This window comes from Eriocheir sinensis, chromosome 16 (assembly GCF_024679095.1).
Source record: "Eriocheir sinensis breed Jianghai 21 chromosome 16, ASM2467909v1, whole genome shotgun sequence".
NCBI lineage: Eukaryota > Metazoa > Arthropoda > Malacostraca > Decapoda > Varunidae > Eriocheir > Eriocheir sinensis.
Genome location: NC_066524.1, coordinates 11,310,144 through 11,329,546, shown reverse-complemented (window position 1 = coordinate 11,329,546; position 19,403 = coordinate 11,310,144). Strand labels below are relative to the sequence as shown.

Sequence of the window (19,403 nt, the reverse complement as noted above, 5' to 3'; positions counted from 1 at the left end):
CTCCCCCCCATACAAGCCTGGGGACCTGGTGGGAATGCGGGGTTTCGGGTGGGGGACACGAAATCCATCACAATCGCATATTTTTTTAGTGTGTGTGTGTGTGGGGGGGGGGGGAGGATAAAAACTCCCTAGATCTAGGGAAATTCCCTAAATTTAGGGAATTTTTCCTCCCACCACCACTAAAATAAGCGTTTGCGACGAATTTAGTGTTTCCCATACAGAAACCACGCATTCACAGGATCCCCAAACTTGTTTTGGGAGAGAAGCGTAGTGAACCCACCAAACGATGCTCACCTCACCATCTGGCATGGCGCCGGAGGCCATCTGTGCTCACATAAACTGCCTGCACCACACTCATGCCCTCTCTAGTAGGTTGTCACCTCATCGCAAGGTTTCTGTCCTCCAAGTAGAGTCTGTGGCACCAAACACAGTGTATCTTCATTGTTTATCACTGACACAAGTAAAACCACCGGCTAGCCGGGATCCGTCCAACGCCACGCCTTAAACAGTACTGCGGGTTGTACAGGAAGTGCAGGCTCTCGAACCTCCTGCCCGAGCTGTTCGAATACGTGAATCCTTACTGACCGGATTTTGAATCTGCTTCACGGGTTCGTATACCCAGTATACAAGGTGATTGTGGATATTGACTCCGCGCCTCCAGAATACGATAATACGCCTCCATATATCATAGTTAAAAAAACAAAGTACTGTACTTAAAAGTAAAGAAGAAGCCGAATTAATCCCCTTCCCCCAACGATCTTGGGGGACCTGCGTGAACTCGGGGTATTTGGGTGGGGGAGCATATTTAAACTACTCCAACCGAACTTTACGACCCCCTTGGTAACCAAGGGGGGGCTGCGCCCCACCCTGGCCCCCCCTTCTTAAAATACCCCAACCGAACAGCTAACTGAGGGACATTGAACACAAGTAACCTGCGTTCGGACCTGCTTCACGTGTTCGTACGTGCTACCAGTAAGTAAATACATAGTCGTATATGACGGTTGCAAGATTGCTATGACGTAAATTACTTACCGTTCAGATGCTTCATTGATCTTAATGCTGTAACGGGGGGCTTCGCCCCTGTCGAACCCCCATTTGGTACAGTCGGCGCAATTGAAAATGTCGCGATGAAGCGTTAACATCCGATAGCGAGACGATTCATCATCTCTACTGGTATTTCAAATTACGCTCCTCTCTAGGTTAAACTGCCACTTGCCGCATGGTTATTGAACATCTGGCAGCTAATTGGCACCAAGATTGACAGATGACCTTGAGCTCAGTGTCTGTCACTGAGTGATGAGAGGCGGTTACTGCATTGGGAAATGATCGATTTTCCTGTGTTTTTTCCCATCACTCGCTTAGTGTTACACTCCTATTCCAACAACAATGGCTGCAAGACCTCAAATTAACAGTGACAAAATCGCAGAGATAGTGGCCCTCTACAAGAACGGAAAGCCACGGAAGGATATTTCAAATAGTGCTGGTGTTAACCTGAGAACTGTGCAACGCTGGGTGAAAAGATTTCGCGACAGTGGAGGTGTCTCACTACCAGGGCACAAGGAACACACTGGCAAAGCAAAACAAATTAACCAACGGACTTTAAATGTCATCAGACGTCAGCTGGAGGTTAATCCACGCCTTACAGCTAAAGAAATACAGCAAGGCAATCCTAATTTACTTGCTTCTGTCAGTTTAAGAACGGTGCAGCATTACATTCGTGACGACCTGCAGTACCTCTCTCACCGGCCGCTGCCTAAACGACAAAGGAGATACAGACTTATTTTTGCCAAGAAATACAAAGAATGGGATGTCGTTAAGTGGCGTAGTGTGCTCTGGAGCGATGAGGACATGTTCTGTGTAACCGGCAACCCGTCTGGCAGAGTGTACCGGCCCAGAGGCAGCGATCCCATTGCCCCCAAGTACACGAGAGGCATCGTGAAACACCCAGACAAAGTGATGGTATGGGGATGTTTTTCATATCACAGCATTGGTGACCTTGTATTTTTCCCTCAAAATGTGACTGTCAACAAAAACAATTACTTCAAGCTCTTATGTGACCACCTACCAGACTCTTTTGACATGTGCGGGGCTGACTTCTTCATGCAAGACGGTGCACCTTGTCACACTGCCAAGGATGTGACTCAGTGGCTCACAGACTGTGACATTCCATTCTTCAGTGATTGGCCAGGTAACTCACCTGATTTATATCCAATAGAAAATCTTTGGGCCATTTCGAAACGGAAATTACGACAAGAAGACACCTCATCGGTAACCCGGCTGAAGGCAGCAATCAGGAAGGAATGGGAGGAAATTAACCCTGATACTCTAAAAAACCTTGCCAGTTCCCTTCCTACACGCCTTAATGAAGTGTAAAGGGATGCCTACACGCTACTAGAGCTTGGTAAGTACTATTTTTTTTACATTTTTTATTGTTTAGTCTTTGTTGTTAAGTCTGTAAAAAACCTGGAATGTATGAAATTTCCCTACATCTAAGTAATTGTAAGGAATTTCCCTACATCTAGGGTGTTTTCAACCCCCCATAACTCAAAAACTATGCATTTGCGACGCATTTCATGTTTACCACCGCATTCCCCGAAGTCTCAATGGCCCCCTAGCTAATTTTGGTCATGAGGGGTGAGTATGGGCAAACACTAGAATAATACCGAAAAGAGGAAAAGGGAAAGGAAGAAATAAACGAATGAGAAATAAGAGAAAATAAATGGAGAGAAAGTAAGTGAAGGAAAGGAAATAAATAAATGGAATGAAAGGAGAGTTAGGAAAAGGGAAGGAAGGGAAAGGAAAATAATAAATGTGGAATGAAAGGAGAGTTAGGAAAAGGGAAGGAAGGGAAAGGAAAAAAATGGTAAAATTCTAGTGTTTGCCCATACTCCCCCCTCCCCCCCAAACAAGCCAGGGGACCTGGTGGGAATGCGGGGTTTCGGGTGGGGGACATGAAATCCGTCGCATTCGCGTATTTTTTAAGTGGGGGGGGGGATAAAAACTCCCTAAATTTAGGGAATTTTTCCTCCCACTACCACTAAAATAAGCGTTTGCGACGAATTTAGTGTTTCCCATACGAAAACCACGCACTCAGTGGATCCCCAAGCTTGTTATGGGAGAGAAGCGTAGTGAACCCACCAAACGATGCTCACCTCACCATCTGGCGTGGCACCGGCGGCCATCTGTGCTCACATAAACCGCCTTCACCACACTCATGCCCTCTCTAGTAGGTTGTCACCTCATCGCAAGGTTTCTGTCCTCCAAGTAGAGTCCGTGGCACCAAACACAGTGTATCTTCATTGTTTATCACTGACACAAGTAAAACCACCGGCTAGCCGGGATCCATCCAACACCGCGCCTTTAACACTACTGCGGCTTGTGCAGGAAGTGCAGGCTCTCAAACCTCTTGCCCGAGCTGTTCGAACACGTGAATCCTTACTGACCGGATTTTGAGTCTGCTACACGGGCTCATATTCCCAGTATACAAGGTGATTGTGGATATTGACTCCGCGCCTCCAGAATACGATAATACGCCTCCATATATCATAGTAAAAAAAAAAAAGTACTTACAAGTAAAGAAGCCGAATTAATCCCCTTCCCCCAACGATCTTGGGGGACCTGCGTGAACTTGGGGTATTTGGGTGGGGGAGCATATTTAAATTACTCCAACCGAACTTTACGACCTGCTAACGAGGGGGCTTCGCCCCCCTTGACCCCCCTGCTAACCAAGGGGGGGCTGTGCCCCCCCTCTCTTACAGGTGCATGTTCTAAAAAAAAAAATAACCATGCGTGGTGGACCTGGTCTCACATGCGTGGGCTAATGGCTAACTAAGCGTACCATCGCTAACCTAACGTACCATCGGAAATAGTATTAGGTAAAGGTGCGTGTTCCCAAAAAAAAAATAATAATAATAACCACGCCTGGTGGACCTGGTCTCACCTAGCGTATCATTGCTAACCAGATCGTTGGCAACGCTGCTCATATTGCAATGGCGTCGCCATGTAAACACATCGTCCGTATGTATAATATGCCCTTAAGTACAATATGGAGGCGTAATATCGTATTTTCGAGGTTCGGAGTGATTTTCAATAATTACCTTGCGTGGTTTCCGTACGTTATAAAAAAAACCCAAAATGTATGAAATTTCCCTACATCTAAGTAATTGTAAGGAATTTCCCTACATCTAGGGTATTTTTCAACCCCCCATAACTCAACAAATATGCATTTGCGACGCATTTCATGTTTACCACCGCATTCCCCGGAGTCTCAATGGTCCCCTAGCCAATTTTGGTTGCGAGGGGTGAGTATGGGCAAACACTAGAATAATACTGAAAAGAGGAAAATGGAAAGGAAGAAATAAACGAATGAGAAATATGAGAAAATAAATGGAGAGAAAGTAAGTGAAGGAAAGGAAATAAATAAATGGAATGAAAGGAGAGTTAGGAAAAGGGAAGGAAGGGAAAGGAAAATAATAAATGTGGAATGGAAGGAGAGTTAGGAACAGGGAAGGAAGGGAAAGGAAAAAAATAAATGAAATGGAGTCAGGAAAAAGGAAAGAAAAAAAGGAAAGGTAGAGAGGTAGTATTTATCTCCTTTCTTCATTTCCCTCCTTAGGTCACAGAGAGAGAGAGAGAGGCATGTAAGGCAGTAATACGAGAGGTCAAGGGTCAAGCGGCTCACCTGGGGGTCACGGAGGTCAGACAACCGTGCGTGGAGGTAGATGTAGATGTGGAGCTATTGCCTTTGCAACGGCAGCTCCTAGTGTTCTCTCGGTCTTGATTTATTCTTCTGTCACTGCTACATAGTGGTTGATGTAAGCCTCCTCTTCCTCCTCTTGTGGCCTGTTATTGTCAAGGGGTTACGGGCTTACTTCTTTTGACTATTCCTTCTTTTTGACTGTTCCTTCTTCTTTTGACTGTTCCTTCTTCTCTTGACTGTTCCCTCTCCTTTTAACTGTTCCTTCTCTTTTTGACTGTTCCTTCTTCTCTTGAGCTGTTCCCTCTCCTTTTGACTGTTCCTTCTCCTTTTGGCTGTTCCTTCTTTTTTTGACTGATCCTTCTCCTTTTGCCTGTTCCTTCTCCTTTTGACTGTTCCTTCTCCTTTTGACTGTTCCTTCTTTTTTTGACTGTTCCTTCTCCTTTTGACTGTTCCTTCTCCTTTTGAACTCCTTGTTGTGCTTTCCTTCCTACCATTGTATCTTTTTAATTTCATGGTGCTACCTACACATGTTCTAATAGTTGTATAATCACACTCTGTCCTGCCTGGGGGTTGGGATGGCATGTTCCTCACTTCTCCCTTGTTGTTTACCTGCAACAATAAACTATCAATCAATCAATCAATCTGTTCCTTCTTTTTTTGACTGTTCCTTCTCCTTTTGACTGTTCCTTCTCCTTTTGACTGTTCCTTCTCCTTTTGACTGTTCCTTCTTTTTTTGACTGTTCCTTCTCCTTTTGACTGTTCCTTCTTTTTTTTACTGTTCCTTCTCCTTTTGACTGTTCGATCCTTCTTTTTTTGACTGTTCCTTCTCCTTTTGACTGTTCCTTCTTTTTTTTTACTGTTCCTTCTCCTTTTGACTGTTCCTTCTTTTTTTGACTGTTCCTTCTCCCTTTGACTGTTCCTTCTCCTTTTGACTGTTCCTTCTCCTTTTGACTGTTCCTTCTCCTTTTGACTGTTCCCTCTCCTTTTGACTGTTCCTTCTCCTTTTGACTGTTCCTTCTCCTTTTGACTGTTCCCTCTCCTTTTGACTGTTCCTTCTCCTTTTGAGTGTTCCTTCTCCTTTTGACTGTTCCCTCTCCTTTTGACTGTTCCTTCTCCTTTTGACTGTTCCTTCTCCTTTTGACTGTTCCCTCTCCTTTTGACTGTTTCCTCTCCTTTTGACTGTTCCCTCTCCTTTTGACTGTTCCCTCTCCTTTTGACTGTTCCTTCTCCTTTTGACTGTTCCTTCTCCTTTTGACTGTTCCTTCTCCTTTTGACTGTTCCTTCTTCTTTTGACTGTTCCTTCTCCTTTTGACTGTTCCTTCTTCTTTTGACTGTTCCTTCTTCTTTTGACTGTTCCTTCTTCTTTTGACTGTTCCTTCTCCTTTTGACTGTTCCTTCTTCTTTTGACTGTTCCTTCTCCTTTTGACTGTTCCTTCTTCTTTTGACTGTTCCTTCTCCTTTTGACTGTTCCTTCTTCTTTTGACTGTTCCTTCTCCTTTTGACTGTTCCTTCTTCTTTTTGACTGTTCCTTCTTCTTTTGACTGTTCCTTCTTCTTTTGACTGTTCCTTCTCCTTTTGACTGTTCCTTCTTCTTTTGACTGTTCCTTTTCCTTTTGACTGTTCCTTCTTCTTTTGACTGTTCCTTCTCCTTTTGACTGTTCCTTCTTCTTTTGACTGTTCCTTCTCCTTTTGACTGTTCCTTCTTCTTTTGACTGTTCCTTCTCCTTTTGACAATTGGAGTAAGACTGTTCGATGAGGGAAGGAAGTGGGTACTGAATTCGATACTGTTTGCTGATGACGCAGTGCTCATTGCAGAAAATGAAAGTGACCTACAAAATTTGGTCAGTGTTTTTGATAGTGTATGTAATAGGAGAAAGCTGAAAGTAAATGTCAACAAAAGTAAAGTGATGGTTTGTGAGCGAAGTAGAAGTGAGGTTGTAGATTTTGTATGCCCATAAAGAGTAGGAATTGAATGTGAAAAAGAATGCAAAATAATTTTGAATGGTGAAGAAATGGAGGAGGTCAATGAGTTTAAGTACCTTGGATCAGTTATGTGTAAGGATGGTGGTATGGAGGGAGATATAAGAGAAAGGGCATTGCAAGGAAGAAGGGTGGTAGGGTCTTTGAGACGAATCATGAATGGCAGAAGTGTGAGCATGGAGGTAAAGAGGGATTTGATATATTATGTGAGGAATGACCTCTCGCCCACCACAAACACCCTAATATCTCACTCCAATGGAGCAGTTGAACTAATCGCCATAGAAATAAATAAATACAACCTGGTTATACTGGACTGCTACAAGCCACCACAGTGCACCTTGGAAAAAATTTGATGCGGTGATAAATAAGGTAAACAAATTACTGGAAAATCTCCCAACGCCAATGCCAAATATTATGTTCTGTGGGGTCTTCAACCTCCCCATTATCCAGTGGCCAGAAGGTAGGCTCTCCGGTGGCACACTAGCAGACAGGGAACAGGCTAGACGCCTCATGGCAACAGTAGACCAGGCCTTTCTTACACAACTCATTACCAGGCCCACCAGGAAGGAGATTATGTTGGATCTGCTGTTCACCAACAACCAAGAAGCAGTAAGAAACTATACAGTGGAGGAAACTATCATCTCTGACCACAGGCTTCTTACCTTCAGTACAGACTATTTAAGGGATGCAACCCCACAGGCAAGATCTTCACCAACACATTCCCAGCCACTTGCTGCCCTGAATTTCTACAGCAACAAGGTAAACTGGGAACACATAAGGCTTGCACTCAGTGAAGTGAATTGGGATGCTACTTTGGTATCAGAGGACCCCAACCATATGCTCCAGGAACTCCTTAAAAAAATAACAGAAGTCTGCCAAAAGTATGTGCCACCAAAAGGGTATAAAACAGCCTCCCAAAACAAAATCCCAAGAGACAGGAGGATCCTAATGAAGAAAAGAGCGTCCCTGATTAGACAGCTACAAACGGCCAACAACCCACACCAAAAGTCCGCCCTCATCAATAGATTAACACAGGTGGAACGAGAAATCAAGGCCTCACATGAAAAACATCAAATAGAAGAAGAAAACAAGGCAGTAAGCAACATCAAAGAAAACCCCAAGTATTTCTACAGCTACTGCAAAAAATTCTCCACAACAAAATCCAAAATTGGGCCACTCGAAACACAAAAAGGGCAAACCAACAAATGACCCCTCGGAAATGTGTCAGCTGTTAATGCACCAATACAATAGGGTATTCAGTACACCACAACCCACTGCCATCGTCCATGACCCCACCACATTCTTTGCCGAGAACCCAGCCCACACACTACTGCCAGAAGTGCAAATAACCACTGGGGACATAAAGAAGGCCACAAGGGAACTACGTGCAAACTCTGCAGGTGGACCCGATGGAGTGCCAGCCATCCTGCTTCGTGAGTGTATTGAAACAAAGGCACATCCCATACAGAAGCTGTGGCAGTGCTCTTTCGATACAGGAAAAGTGCCAGCGCTATTCAAACACTCCTTCATATGCCCTAGCTACAAGGGAGGAGATAAAAGCCTTCCAAAGAACTATAGGCCGGTTGCCCTCACCTCTCATATTATCAAAATCCAGGAGAAATGTGTGAGGAACAAGATCCAAGAATACCTGGAAGCAAACAACCTACTGAGTGAGAGTCAACACGGCTTCAGGAAAGGAAGATCATGCCTATCCAAGCTGCTAACCCACTACGATTGGCTCCTGAACAACCTAGCCACAGGACAAAACGCAGATGTCGTCTTCCTCGACTTTGCCAAAGCTTTCAACAAAGTAGATCACGGCATACTGCTACATAAACTCTGGAAGATAGGCATAACAGGCAAGCTGGGAGTCTGGCTGCAAGACTTCCTCACACACAGAAAGCAGTTAGTATCCGTAGATGGCCAAAAGTCAGAGGCATGTGTGGTGAAAAGTGGAGTGCCGCAAGGGTCAGTGTTGGGCCCTCTCCTCTTCCTAGTACACCTGGGAGACATAACCACCACCCTAGACAGAGCTGTTATCTCCTCCTTTGCTGACGACACCAACATCAGCCAGAGCATCAGCACTCCAGAGGACGTGAACAGCCTACAACAAGACCTCAATAACGTGTACACATGGGCCACACAAAACAACATGAATTTCAACTAAGAAAAATTCGAGCTACTGAGGTATGGCCCAAACCAGAACATCAAAAATGCAACCAAGCTGTACACAGAGGGAGGACTCGAAACTGTCCCGCAGTCACACGTCAAATGCCTTGGAGTGCACCTCAACAGTGACACCACCTTCACGCATCACATCATGACCATGGTGAAGAAGGCCAAGGCCATGGCAGGCTGGGTCCTCAGAACGTTCAGCTCCAGGGAACCACTAGTCATGCTCACACTCTGGAAGTCCCTGGTGCAGCCCATTCTGGACTATTGCAGCCAGCTGTGGTCTCCCCACAAGAAAGGAGACATCCAGCTATTGGAAGCAGTACAGAGATCGTACACCAGGCAGATTAGTGGCATGAAGGAGCTGAACTACTGGCACCGGCTTCACAAGCTAGGCTTGCTCTCCCAGCAAAGGAGGAGGGACAGATACCGGGCCATTTACACATGGAAAATCCTGGAGGGTACTGTCCCTGACCCCACACCTGGAATGCTGACAGCCCACATCTCCAGAAGAGCTGGACGAATGTGTTCAAGATACGCCCTGCCGACAAGAGCGCCGGGGAAAATTAGAACACAGCTGGCCTAGCCCACGACGGTCAAAAAATTAGAACACAGCTGGCCTAGCCCACGACGGTCAAAAAATCTTCAACGCACTACCAAAAGAGGTACGGGAAATCACAGGCTGCTCAGTGGACAGGTTCAAAGCTGCACTGGACAGGTTCCTTAGGGCAGTGCCTGATGAACCACCAGTGCCAGGCTATGCAGCAGTCTGCAGAGCAACCTCAAATTCCATACCGGACCAAGTGCGGCTGAAGAAGCAAGACGCCAGCAACTCCCAAAACAGCAGTGGACCACCATGACTGTGAGGCACTTAAGACCTCTAGACACAACTAAGTAAACTAAATAAGTAAACCCTCACATATGCAAATGAAATGTGGGCCTGGAATGAAGGAGTTATTTGAGGAGTGTTTGTGGTCTGAGTAGAATGGATGGAATGAGTAATGAAAGTGTGTACGAGCGTTTTGGAAAGTGTCACAGTGGTGAAGGGAAGAAGTGAAGCGACAGACTTTAAAGTGGTTTGGCCACATGGAGCGAATGGAGGAGAGTAAGATGACTAGAAGGGTGTGAGTGAGATAGAGGGAGGGAATGCTAGAGGACGACCTCCGGTGAAATGGAGGGATAGGGTGCAAGAGTACGTTAGGGAGAGGGGGGAAAGATCTTTGAGAAACTTTGAGCAGGCAAGGAGGGAGTGTCTGGATAAAGAAAGTTGGAAGCTCTTCTGCCATGGCCATCCCCTGGTGGGAGCTCCTAGGAGCAGGCGTCGATGAAATGATGATGATTCTTCTTTTGACTGTTCCTTCTTCTTTTGACTGTTCCTTCTCCTTTTGACTGTTCCTTCTCCTTTTGACTGTTCCTTCTCTTTTTGACTGTTCCTTCTTCTTTTGACTGTTCCTTTTCCTTTTGACTGTTCCTTCTCTCTCTCTCTCTCTCTCTCTCTCTCTCTCTCTCTCTCTCTCTCTCTCTCTCTCTCTCTCTCTCTCTCTCTCTCTCTCTCTCTCTTCATTAACGTATTAGATCTGAAGGTAATATTATAGCTTGTCGTCCCATGCATCGTTTCCAGATATGAGTGATGATGGTGCACCGCCGCAATTGAGAGAGAGAGAGAGAGAGAGAGAGAGAGAGAGAGAGAGAGATTTTACTACAAATCTAACAGTACCGAATAATTGGTCGAAATACCGACACAGTACCTGTATTTTGTTGGCAATTACTGCAGTACCAATGTACGTCAACCAACTCCCCACGGTTCATCATTCGATAATCAAGCTGGCTTACACTCGAGTTGCAGGTACGGTGTTGCCATTTATAACAGATTTCACACTGCAGTGCTTGCTACCTTGGCCTTACTTCATTAAAACAAACGATGCACGGGTATGTTGGCAGAGCAGTCGCCATGATGGAAGTGTAGCTATAATAAAATTTGTACTAGAAAGTAACCTAATTTGGCTGCTGCGAATTGTTTTAAATTATTCGTTCATTGTTCATTGTTCAGCCATTGATCCGATAAATACTTATAAGCAAACATGAGATTTGGGGCGCACCGACTTGGTTGTGGGGCGCACTGGGGCGCATCAACTTCCCTAAGAGTCGATGCGCCCCAACTTACGGGGCGAAAGGACTTGGGGCGCATCGTCACTGGGGCGGATGGACCTGCTACCGTGTAAAGATGTGATATCCGAGGCCCGACCTTGAGGAGAATCCTTTTCCACACTCCAGACACACAAACTTCCTCTCTCCTTTGTTGATGGAGTTGCCAGCAGCAAGTTGCTTCAGCTGCTGACCACTGAGGCTCCTGCCCCCTGCAGCAGTCTGCTCCTGCTTGCCCTGGCCACTCATGCTGCTGTCCAGGTGAGGCGGCCTCAACCTGAGTGTGTTGCTGTTGTCCTCGTTCCTTCCTTGTTCTCTTTTCCTCCACACACCGGCATGGTGGGCGGCCTGTCTTGCTGAGGAACATAAGAACATAAGAACAAAGGGAGACTGCAAGAGACCAAATAGCCTACACACGGCAGCTCCAGATCCCCCCCACTACCACCTGTCATCCTCGTCCATGAAGCTATCAAGTCTACTCTTTAAAACAAGCTATCTATTGTCCCTGCACTCACTAGGTGATTGCCGAGTCTATTCCATTCCCCCACCACCCTATTACTAAACCAATGCTTGCCTATTTCCCTCCTAAATCTATACTTTTCTAATTTAAATCCATTACTGCATGTTCTATCCTGCTGGCTAATTCTCAGTACTTTACTTATATCACCTTTGTTGAAACCCTTGACTCATTTGAATACTTCTATCAGATCTCCTCGTACTTTTCATCTTTCTAGTGAATGTAAGTTGAGATGTTTCAGCTTATCTTGGTATGGGAGGTTCCTAAGCCCCAGAATCATCTTGGTCATCCTCCTCTGAACTGATTCTAGCAAGCTGATGTCCAATCTGAAGTGAGGGCACCAAAACTGGACAGCATAATCTAAGTGTGGCCTAACTAACTCTAAATAGGGTCTGAGGATGACCTCCGCACTTTTGTTGGTTACTGTCCTGTTAACATTACCCCATTCGGATTTTTTACCATTAATAGTAACCCTCTGTTTCCTGTCGCTAATCCATGCCCTAATTCAATCATAAACCTTCCCTCCTGTTCCATGAGCCCTGACTTTATTTAAGTCTCTCGTGAGGTGCCTTATTGAAGGCCTTACTAAAATCAAGATAAACTACATCGCAACTCTCATCATTGTCAGCTGCCTCGTATACTCTATTGTAAAAGGATATAAGATTAGTAAGGCACAACTTTCCTTTAATAAACCCATGCTGTGAGTCGTGAATTAAATGATGTGTCATGCCCCGGGATTTTCTTTTTCAATTTCCTCTATTTCCAGAGTTTACCAGCGTGAGGAATGAAAGAGTGAAGATGCTGGTTAACTCTTGCATAAGGGGTTTGGACAGTATAGGGATGAGCATGAGTAGAAAGTCGCGTGCAGCGGGGCCGCGGGAGGGGGAAGGCATGCAGTTAGCAAGTTCAGAAGAGCAATCAGCATGAAAATATCGATAAAAGATAGAAAGAGAGGCAACATGGCGGCGGAAATTAAAAGGTAGAAGACTATCAGTAAGAGGAGGAGAGCTGATGAGACAAGGAGCCTTAGACTCCACTCTGTCCAAGAGAGCTGTGTGAGTGGATAGCATCTGTGAGGGGGAGGAGAACTGGCGGAGACGATACAGAACGCCCAACCTCGAGGAAGCTGATTTAGTGAGAGACGAGATGTGAAATTTCCAGTTAAGATTTTGAGTTAAGGATAGACCGAGGATGTTTAGTGTTGAAGATGGCGACAGCTGAGTGTTGTCGAAGAATAGGGGATAGGTGTTTGAAAGATTGTGTCGAGTTGATAGGTGGAGAAATTGGGTTTTTGAGGCATTGAAGGACACAAGGTTCCTTTTACCCCAATCAGAAATGATAGTAAGGTCTGAGGTTAAGCGTTCTGCAGCCTCCAGCCTGGAGTCATATAATTCCTGTTGAGAGGGTCTTCTGTTGAAAGAAGTTGAATAACGCAGAGTGGAGTCATCAGCGTATGACTGGATAGTACAGTTTGTTATGGAAAGAAGATCATTGATGAATAACAGGAAGACAGTGGGTGATAGGACAGAGCCCTGTGGAACACCACTGTTAATTGGTTTATGAGAAGAACAGTGACCGTCTACCACAGCAGAGATAGAACGGCCGGAAAGGAAACTGGAGACAGAGGAACAGAGAGAAGGATAGAATCCGAAAGAGGGCAGTTTAGAAAGCAAAGACTTGTGCCAGACTCTATCGAAGGCTTTCGATATGTCTAGTGCAACTGAGAAAGTTTCACCGAAATGGCTAAGAGAGGATGACCAAGAATCTGTTAACCCTTTCCTTGCGCGCAGTCTGAACGCGACTATCCCCTCAGGCGCAGTCAGGGGGCCCAATGGGGTTTTTTTTTAAGCTCTGTATCTCAAAAACTATTCATCACAGCTAAAAAACAAAAACACCACTGGAAAGAGGAGGTCCAGATCTATAGGAGTCGGTTATGTATGCCTCTCTTGCGAACGTACATGCAAGTTCAGGGAGTGTTGAATGTTAACACTTACGACGGTGCGTGCGGGATGATCAGCCATATTGAGGTAATTGTGGACATCTCTTTTTCAGACTCTGGCAAGGGAGTATTGCCAACTGCAATATTTACAACTATTTGGTCAAAGAATCAGTCAGGTGATAGGTGGAGCTATGCAAAAATGCCGCTATATTGGGCAAGAACATCCACCAGTTACTCGTCCGTAGATTTGCCGCGCTGGGCTGATATGATTTTCCACCAAATTTAATGAAGAACCCACTCAATTGGCAATCCTGTGTTGTGAGAATTAGTGTTGGAACACTCATACGCGGGAGATTTGAGTGCGGCTGGAGCTCGCAGCGAGCGTTTAGCGCCACCAGCAAATACACCTAACGCCCGCTGCAAGCGTTTAGCAATGAAAGGGTTAAGGGAGCAAAAAGATCGCCAGTAGAATACCCATACTAGCGATCAGATAGAAGGTTAGAAGTGGAGAGGTGCTTTTGAATTTTCCGGTTAAGGATTGATTCAAAAGCTTTAGATACAGGAAAGTAAAGCTATAGGGCGGTAGTTTGAGGGATTGGAACGGTCACCCTTCTTAGGCACAGGCTGTACGAAGGCGTACTTCCAGCAGGAAGGAAAGGTAGATGTTGATAGGCAGAGGCGAAAGAGTTTGACCAGGCAGGGTGTCAGCACGGAAGCACAGTTTTTGAGGACAATAGGAGGCACTCCATCAGGTCCATAAGCCTTCTGAGAGTTGAGGCCAGAGAGGGCATAGAAAACATCATTAGGAAGAATCTAAATAACAGGCATAAAGGAGTCGGAGGGGGGATGAGTAAGGCCTGGGATTGAACCCGCAACCAACGTGACGGGAGAGCCACTCCTTACCGAATCGGCCAAAGAGGTACCACACTAGCTAAGTGGGTTATGGGAGGCTCATTCATCAGGCATAGTCGCCGCACTACACGATTTTTCCCTCTATGTAGATTAATTTCTGTGTGTTGAGATCTATAGCCTGTGACCCATTTTGGTGCACTATTTCACAATGTCCCCATAGAGACATACCTCCAACACTTCCCCTTTTCTATTATCCTTGGAGCATGGGCCATCCTACGTGTTACCCCTTCGGGGAGACTCAACAGAACTGCAGGAGAGAATGCCCACCGCTATGCCACCACTGTCATGCCCCGGGAGTTTATTTTCTCTTTTTCTATTATCCAACACGACCACTGCGTGTATCGAAACACACGAGAAATTAATCAAGACAAGGTGAGGGTATTCGCCAACTGCGTGGGATTGAACCCGTGACCAATGTGATGGGAGAGCTACTCCTTACCGAGTCGGCCAAAGAGGTTTTTCTTCTTCTTCTTCTTCTTTTGACCTATAACGCTTTGTATTGCTTCTTAGGTCCTTAGGTCGTTCCTCCCTTCTTATTCACACACCTTCCTTTTCAGTATTATGTTATTTTCTAACCTGAAATAAAGCCACTTATATTATGCGGTACAGTTTTGGTCTCCCCACCATGCAATGGATATTGCTAAATTAGGTGTTCAGCGTCGGGCAACGAAAATGATCCCTTCCTTGCGCAACAAATCCTACGAAGAAAGGCTTTCTACCCTTAACATGTTCTCTCTTGAGAAACGTCGCCTCCGAGGAAAACTGATCGAATGTTTTAAAATACTTAATGGTTTCACGAATGTAGACAGATCAACATTGTTTATGATCGATAACACTCTGCGCACGAGGAACAATGGCGTAAAACTCAGATGTAGACAAGTAAATTCAGACTGCACCAAATTTTTCTTCACCAACGTTGTAGTGCGAGAATGGAATAAGCTTCCACCATCAGTGGTCCAGTGTAACACGATTGACCTTCAAAAATAAGCTCGACCGTCACTTCCTTCAGTATCAACTAGAGTAGAAATGCAACGTTTTGGAGCCTTCTGATTAATGTAAAATCACTTAGGTTTAAGGACAGACCACCAAGTCTGGACCATGGGGTCTGTGTGGTCTGATTTTCTATGTAATTCTATGTAATTCTTGGGAGTGCCGTTACGAAGGCGGCACTCCCGACCGTCACCTCAACAACAACAACAACATGCGCCGAGGGGGGAGTGGCTGCTAAATCACCCCAGAGGAAGAAGGGGGTCCCTTCCCCGGTGGCAGAGCGTCACACTAACAACGTCCGCTAGCACTCAATACTGAAGGGGCTCTGGAGGCCGTGGTCCCACAGCCTAAAACACCCCAGAAGAGGTATGGCTACCCACTGTGCCAGGCTCCACATCCACTGGCCGTCCCTAGAGGACCTGCTGGCCAGCGACACCCTCAGCCCAAGCACTGCTTTCCAGGCCCTCAGTGAACACAGACCTTCCTCTCGGGAGAACTTGTCAGAATCAATACCCACAGTGAATCTCCATATTTACCATTTATATCTGTAGAGGCAACCAGACCCCTGAAACTGCCAGGACAACGACACACGCCGAGGCTGTCACCACAAAAGTTGGGGCCGCCTCACCTGTGCCTTCCTCAGCAAGACAGGCCGCCCACCACGCCGGTGTGTGGAGGAAAAGGGAATAAGGAAGGAACGAGGACAACAGCAACACACTCAGCCGCCACAAAGGTTGGGGCCGCCTCACCTGTGCCTTTCTCAGCAAGACAGGCTGCCCACCACGCCGGTGTGTGGAGGAAAAGGGAACAAGGAAGGAACGAGGACAACAGCAACACACTCAGGTTGGGGCCGCCTCACCTGGACAGCAGCATGAGTGGCCAGGGCAAGCAGGAGCAGACTGCTGCAGAGGACAGGAGCCTCAGTGGTCAGCAGGTGAAGCAACTTGCTGCTAGCAACTCCAGCAACAAAAGAGTGAGGAAGTTTGTGTGTCCGTTGTGCGGTAAAGGATTCACCTCAAGTTCGGGCCTCAGATATCACATCCTTACACACACTGGTGTAAAGAACTATGAATGTGAGGAATGTGGGAAAAAATTCAGCCATAAGGGTACCCTTGATACACACACCCTTACACACTCTGGTGTAAAGAACTATGAATGTAAGGAATGTGGGAAAAAATTCAAACAAAAAGGTCACCTTGGTACACACACCCTTACACACACTGGTGTAAAGAACTATGAATGTGAAGAATGTGGAAAAAAATTCAGCCATAAGAGTGCACTCGTCAGACACACTCTTACACACACTGGTGTAAAGAACTATGAATGTGAGGAATGTGGGAAAAAATTCAGCCGGAAGAGTACCCTTGATACACACACCCTTACACACACTGGTGTAAAGAACTATGAATGTGAGGAATGTGGGAGAAATTTCATCCGGAAGAGTTACCTTGTTAGGCACACCCTTACACACACTGGTGTAAAAAGTCATGAGTGTGAAGAGTGCGGGAAGAGATTCAGTGTCAAATCAGCACTCAATGAACATGTCTCCAGGCACTATGGCCTTAGAGAGTTCAAGTGTGATGTTTGTGGAAAGCTCTTTAGGGCAAAGAGAGACATTGCCAGGCACATGAAGAGCCACTTCTGAAGTGTGTCTGCCTACAGTAGTTATATTGACCAGGTTGTTAGCAGCAGCTGAGGGAAAGGGAAGTGAAGGAGAGGTGAAAGTAATCATGTAAGATAAAGAAGAAAGGTTTGCCTGTCAGTGTTGACATAGAAAAATGTAACAAACCTAAAGACTCTTGGCTTTCTCAAGTCATGCAGGACCATTTCATGTCCAAATTGTCTGCCTATCTATGTACCAAAGCTGTCCATGTGTTTTGTGATGGGTCTGTTAATGGCAGTAAGACTGGCTGTGGATTATTTATGAAGAGTATAACTCCCCCTCTGAAGACACTGACCCGGAGGTTTCCAAGAGGCTTCCTGACCATTTGTCTTCCACAAGGATAGAACTCTATGCCATTCTTGAGGCCCTCTGTATTACTGTGACCCTAGGGAAAACTGTGTAGCCTACCTGTTTGTTGACAGCCAGTGTGCCTTGTATGCACTCCTGTCTTCCTCTCCTTCTAACTGTAACATAGTCAATATGTGCCTCAGTGCCCTTAGCCTGCTGGAGCACAGTGGTGCTAATGCACACCTCAACTGACTGCCCTCACATGTTGGGCTGCCCCATAATGATAAAGCGGACATACTTACTCGTCTTGCCTCTGATGACTTCACAGTACACCCAGGTGTTGAGGACATCTATAATTATGTTAAGATTAGACTTAGATCTCTTGTTAATGAGTGTCACCTCTCAGCTTGCCTTGTGCTGTCATGACGGCAGTGCCTCCAGCATTCACTATGCCCAGGTATGGAGTCTGTACCCACACTCATGGCAGGCACAGTGCATCATATGGTTTTGTGGTGATGTGTCTGAGGCTGGGCTATAGGTATTACTGGGAGGTCAGTGGGGCTGCCCCTGCACCTTGCAATTTACGTGCCGGGCCAGGGGGTCACACACTCCATCATTATGTCTCTCTAATAGCTGTATCTGCTCACGGGGCCACTGGGACCTGCCTGAGCTGGTTCATTAACAATAATGTTCTTTCGTGTATTGTAAAGAGAGCATCCTGCATTTGCCCCTAGATTGTAGTTCTTTTGGGTGCAGTCCCTTGTGTCTGCCCCCTTGATTTTGCCATGGCTACTATTTATTTTTAACACAGCACTTGTTCCCTACCATTATACCTGTTTAGGTCCATGGTGCTGCCAACGCATGTGTCAAGAGTTGTACAATCACACTGTGTACTGCCTGGGGCCTGGGATGGCAGGTTCCTCCCTTCTCCTTTGTTGTGTATCTTTGCAACAATAAACCAACAATCAGTCCATCCATCTCCATCCTAAATTGACCTTTTGATCACTCATTTCTACTTTCTTTATAGGAGCAGTGATTGGCAGACTTGTGTCTACATATTCATTTAGCTCTTGTAGAATCTTTTATGGGCCTTCAGCTGCTTTCTTTACTGTAAAAAGGAAAAGAAAATACAACAGTGGAAGCAAACAAAAGGGCAGAAAAGAGAAATGTGAGAAGAGATCAAAGTAGGTAGGCTGAAGTGAAGAAAATAAAGGAAAAGAATGTCTAGGCCAGTGTAGGGAGAAGTGTACAAGTGTGAAGAAGAACCAAGGAGGACCTGAAATGTGGCAGACCAAAGGGAGATGAAGGAACAGTTAAAAGGAGAAGGAACAGGTCAAAAGGAGAAGGAACAGGTCAAAAGGAGAAGGAACAGTCAAAAGGAGAAGGTACAGTCAAAAGGAGAAGGAACAGTCAAAAGGAGAAGGAACAGGTCAAAAGGAGAAGGAACAGTCAAAAGAAGAGGGAACAGTCAAAAGGAGAAGGAACAGTCAAAAGGAGAAGGAACAGTCAAAAGGAGAGGGAACAGTCAAAAGGAGAAGGAACAGTCAAAAGGAGAAGGAATGGTCAAAAGGAAAAGGAACAATCAAAAAGACAAGGAACAGTCAAAAGGAGAGGGTACAGTCAAAAGGAGAAGGAACAGGTCAAAAGGAGAAGGAACAGTCAAAAGAAGAGGGAACAGTCAAAAGGAGAAGGAACAGTCAAAAGGAGAGGGAACAGTCTAAAGGAGAAGGAACAGTCAAAAGGAGAAGGAACGGTCAAAAGGAAAAGGAACAATCAAAAAGACAAGGAACAGTCAAAAGGAGAGGGAACAGTCAAAAGGAGAGGGAACAGTCAAGAGGAGAAGGAACGGTCAAAAGAAGAAGGAACAGTCAAAAGGAGAAGGAACAGTCAAAAGGAGAAGGAACGGTCAAAAGGAGAAGGAACAGTCAAAAGAGGAAGGAACAGTCAAAAGGAGAAGGAACAGTCAAAAGGAGAAGAAACGGTCAAAAGGAGAAGGAACAGTCAAAAGGAGAAGGAACAGGGAACAGTCAAAAGGAGAAGGAACGGTCAAAAGGAGAGGGAAGTCAAAAGGAGAAGGAACAGTCAAAAGGAGAAGGAA

General features: G+C 45.6%; 1 protein-coding gene across 18 annotated transcripts in view; it reads right to left on the bottom strand.

Moving 5' to 3' along the window:
- The window catches only part of LOC126999292 (gastrula zinc finger protein XlCGF46.1-like), a 118,879-nt gene extending 107,171 nt beyond the window's left edge, over positions 1–11,708 (bottom strand). For 2 of the 18 annotated variants that reach the window (XR_007753216.1, XR_007753215.1), the window contains exon 1: positions 4,682–4,857. Coding sequence is in view for 1 of the 18 variants with exons in the window: in XM_050861718.1 (XP_050717675.1) it covers positions 11,274–11,371 (98 nt within the window). In the remaining 17 variants the exon portion in view is untranslated. Of the gene's footprint in view, positions 1–4,681; positions 5,102–11,273 lie in introns of those variants that run through there. The other 16 variants (XM_050861715.1, XM_050861717.1, XM_050861705.1 and 13 more) reach the window with 13 other exon arrangements.
- Positions 11,709–19,403: the final 7,695 nt, after the last annotated feature.